This window comes from Carya illinoinensis, chromosome 8 (assembly GCF_018687715.1).
Source record: "Carya illinoinensis cultivar Pawnee chromosome 8, C.illinoinensisPawnee_v1, whole genome shotgun sequence".
Lineage (NCBI taxonomy): Eukaryota > Viridiplantae > Streptophyta > Magnoliopsida > Fagales > Juglandaceae > Carya > Carya illinoinensis.
The window spans coordinates 30,303,889-30,307,148 of record NC_056759.1 but is presented as its reverse complement, the minus strand read 5'-3'; the positions used below and the strand labels follow the sequence as shown (position 1 = coordinate 30,307,148).

General features: G+C 36.6%; 1 protein-coding gene across 1 annotated transcript; it reads left to right on the top strand.

The window, feature by feature from the left end:
* The first annotated feature begins 536 nt into the window (after positions 1-536).
* On the top strand, positions 537-2,511 carry LOC122319298 (probable mannitol dehydrogenase). Its single transcript, XM_043137294.1, has 5 exons — positions 537-732; positions 969-1,082; positions 1,212-1,725; positions 1,822-1,975; positions 2,082-2,511. Exons 1-5 carry the CDS (start codon positions 635-637, stop codon positions 2,288-2,290), a joined length of 1,089 nt encoding a protein of 362 aa, XP_042993228.1. The 5' UTR covers positions 537-634; the 3' UTR covers positions 2,291-2,511.
* The last annotated feature ends 749 nt before the right edge of the window (positions 2,512-3,260 follow it).

Below are 3,260 nucleotides of genomic sequence, written 5' to 3'. Positions count from 1 at the left end.
TGGAAATAATCTAAATATTGCCGAACGTGGGTTTTTTCTTTAAATATCATTATTATAAAATTTAATGGAAATAATATAATATTAAATTTATAATGTTTATCAAATAAACTAGAATAAGAATTTATAATTTATATTAAATTATTAGTAATTGTTTAAAACATTATAATACAAATAATTTCTAAATCATTCGATATTGCATAAAAATTATATGCTGATCATAATTTTTCAATCTTGGTAGAAACAATTTTCTGTCAGACAATATTTACTTTAAAAAATTATAGTCGGACTTTTCTCATGATCCAAATCCGGACCCACATGTCTTTGACCCTCGAGAACACTGATCTGAGACATTCAGGAATTAGCTAATCGAGTACGTCAGCCAAAAAGCAGTCAAAGAGATTACAAAAGCCATTACCTCACGTATTTCCCCCATTTGCTCACCCAATACGTCATCCCAACACCAATTCAATACTCCACCACTCCCCCTATATATACATCGAACGCTTGTTTCTGGCCTCCACAATTCACATCCCATACTTATATCTCTCCCTCATTGTTCTTGATTAAACGCTCACTCCATTGTTACTATTTGTTAGTTGTTTTTATAGTACGTACGTGTTTAAAAAAGATAAAAATGTCGAAAGCACCCGAGGAACAGCACCCAGTAAAGGCCTTTGGATGGGCAGCTAAAGATTCTTCTGGCCTTCTCTCACCTTTTAAATTTTCCAGAAGGTCTCCTCTCGATCTCTTGCCCCCCACCTTAATTCCATTCTTATTTGATTGGTTTTTCCTTCCTTTTTGTTTTCTTCTCTTAGCATTTTAAGTTATTTTCTTATGTTTATTAGTTTCAAATCAACTAGCAAGGAAAAGGATCCATGCATTGTGATTGTCTCTCATTGGTAGTCATTATGTATTGTTTTCCCATGCTTATGAGTTTTCAATTTGTGCTTTAAATGGTATATCTATAGGGCAACCGGAGACAAGGATGTAAGGTTCAAAGTTCTTTATTGTGGGATATGCCACGCCGACCTTCACAAGACTAAAAATGAGTGGGGTAGTTCCAAATACCCAATTGTTCCTGGGTAAGTTTCCATTTCATTTTAAGCGATTGTGTAGTCTAAAAAAGATCAACAAACACGTCAATAGATCTTTTGGTACACGAAGTAACTATTGCAGTCTGCAATAACATTGGACTTTCATTTTAATTCCAGGCACGAAATTGTTGGAGAAGTGACAGAAGTAGGGAACGAGGTGATGAAAGTTAAAGTGGGAGACAAAGTGGGAGTGGGATGTGTGGTTGGTGCATGCCATTCCTGCGAGAATTGCAATAATGACCTTGAAATTTATTGTCCCCAAACCATAATGACATATAATGGCATTTATCATGATGGCACAATTACATACGGAGGCTTCTCAGACACTATGGTAGCTAATGAGCGCTACATCCTTCGATTCCCTGAAAACATACCACTCGATGCTAGTGCTCCCCTTCTTTGTGCTGGGATAACACTTTACAGTCCTTTGAAATATTATGGGTTAGCGGAGCCGGGTAAACACATTGGGATTGTTGGCCTAGGTGGACTTGGTCATGTGGGTGTTAAATTTGCCAAGGCTTTCGGAGCAAAAGTGACTGTAATTAGTACCTCCACCAACAAGAAGGATGACGCTTTGGAGCATCTTGGTGCTGACTCGTTCTTACACAGTCGTGACCAAGAACAAATGCAAGTGAGTGTTAGCTAACAACATTTTTCTCTAGTTCTGATCTTCTTGATAGTCTGATAATATTATAGAGGGATTGTTAAAAATATTAAATTTGTACAGGCTGCCCAGGGCACGTTTGATGGTATACTGGATACAGTATCTGCTGTGCATTCCATTATGCCCTTAATTGGTCTATTAAAGTCTCATGGAAAGCTTGTTATGTTGGGTGCACCAGCGGAGCCACTTGAGCTACCAGTCTTTCCTCTACTTATGGGTAATTTTCTTTTAAGTCAACTGCTAACTTTTCCCTATGTTATAACTTGAAATCGCATCAGATTTTTCATCTATAGCTATAGAACTAATAAGAATTGTTTTAATAGGAAGGAAAATGGTTGCGGGGAGTGCCACCGGAGGATTGAAGGAAACTCAAGAGATGATAGATTTTGCTGCAAAACATAACATCACAGCAGATATTGAGCTTATTCCAACAGACTACCTTAACAAGGCAATGGAGCGTCTTGCTAAGGGTGACGTAAGATACCGATTTGTCATTGACATTGGAAATAGCTTGGCTTCTACCAACCATTGAAGAATAGCAGCCTTAACGATCTGCATGTCTTTGTTTTCGTGTATTTGTTCCAATGAGTTTGTTTAAATGTTCAATACTCTTTTGCTTCTATCCCTAGCTACCAAAACGATGTTGTCCTTCTTGCGTTAATCATCGTGGGATAAGAAAGCATTTTCCTATTTCGTTCTTCTAGTTCCAGATATTAAACTTCTATTATAGTGTAATAAATATGGTTGTTCTTACACGGGATTTAAATAGTTATTTTATTTGCTTTTTTGGTTTGTTTTTTACTACGTTGTTTTTGTAACATGGCGTTGCCTCCTCAAGTTTAATATGTTAATTAAGTACCTTTGGTCATTAAACAAGTATACATGCCATAGTTTACGCGTTCATCATGCGAATCCAAATTTGAGACCACCTAGAACAACAAATTCAAAATGTAATATATTAATTAAGAGTAATGTTCGATAGAGTCACAGAGCGTATAAGTCATGTACACTCTCTTTAAAATATAATTGAGTCCACTATTAAAAATGAAATTTCTTTTATGTGGATCTCAAATTTGTCCACTTTTTAAAAGGGAGTGCGCATGATTTGTGTGGTGCCCCCGGCCTTCACTTGTGGTTTGGCAGTAGCCGTGACGCTAAGATGTTAGCCACTTGGGTCATACACCCCTCACACAATGTGAATACATGGTGTGTGTGCTCGCATGTTGATAAATGTGCATAGTTAATTAGTAACAAAAAATAAAGGTAGTCATTAAAATCTAACAGTACTAGAAGATTTAAATGCATCACAATCCTAATATCCATAAGTCAACAAGTCTTCAAACCATAAACAAAAGAATACTACAATCGTCCATAGTTAATCTAAAGCCAAAAATAACACATAAATACATAAGGGAATTAGTTCCAATATCCACTCCTCAGGTGGAGCCGGACCTCCATACACATACCCTTTCTTTGCAACAAAATCTACAGTTCCAAGGAGT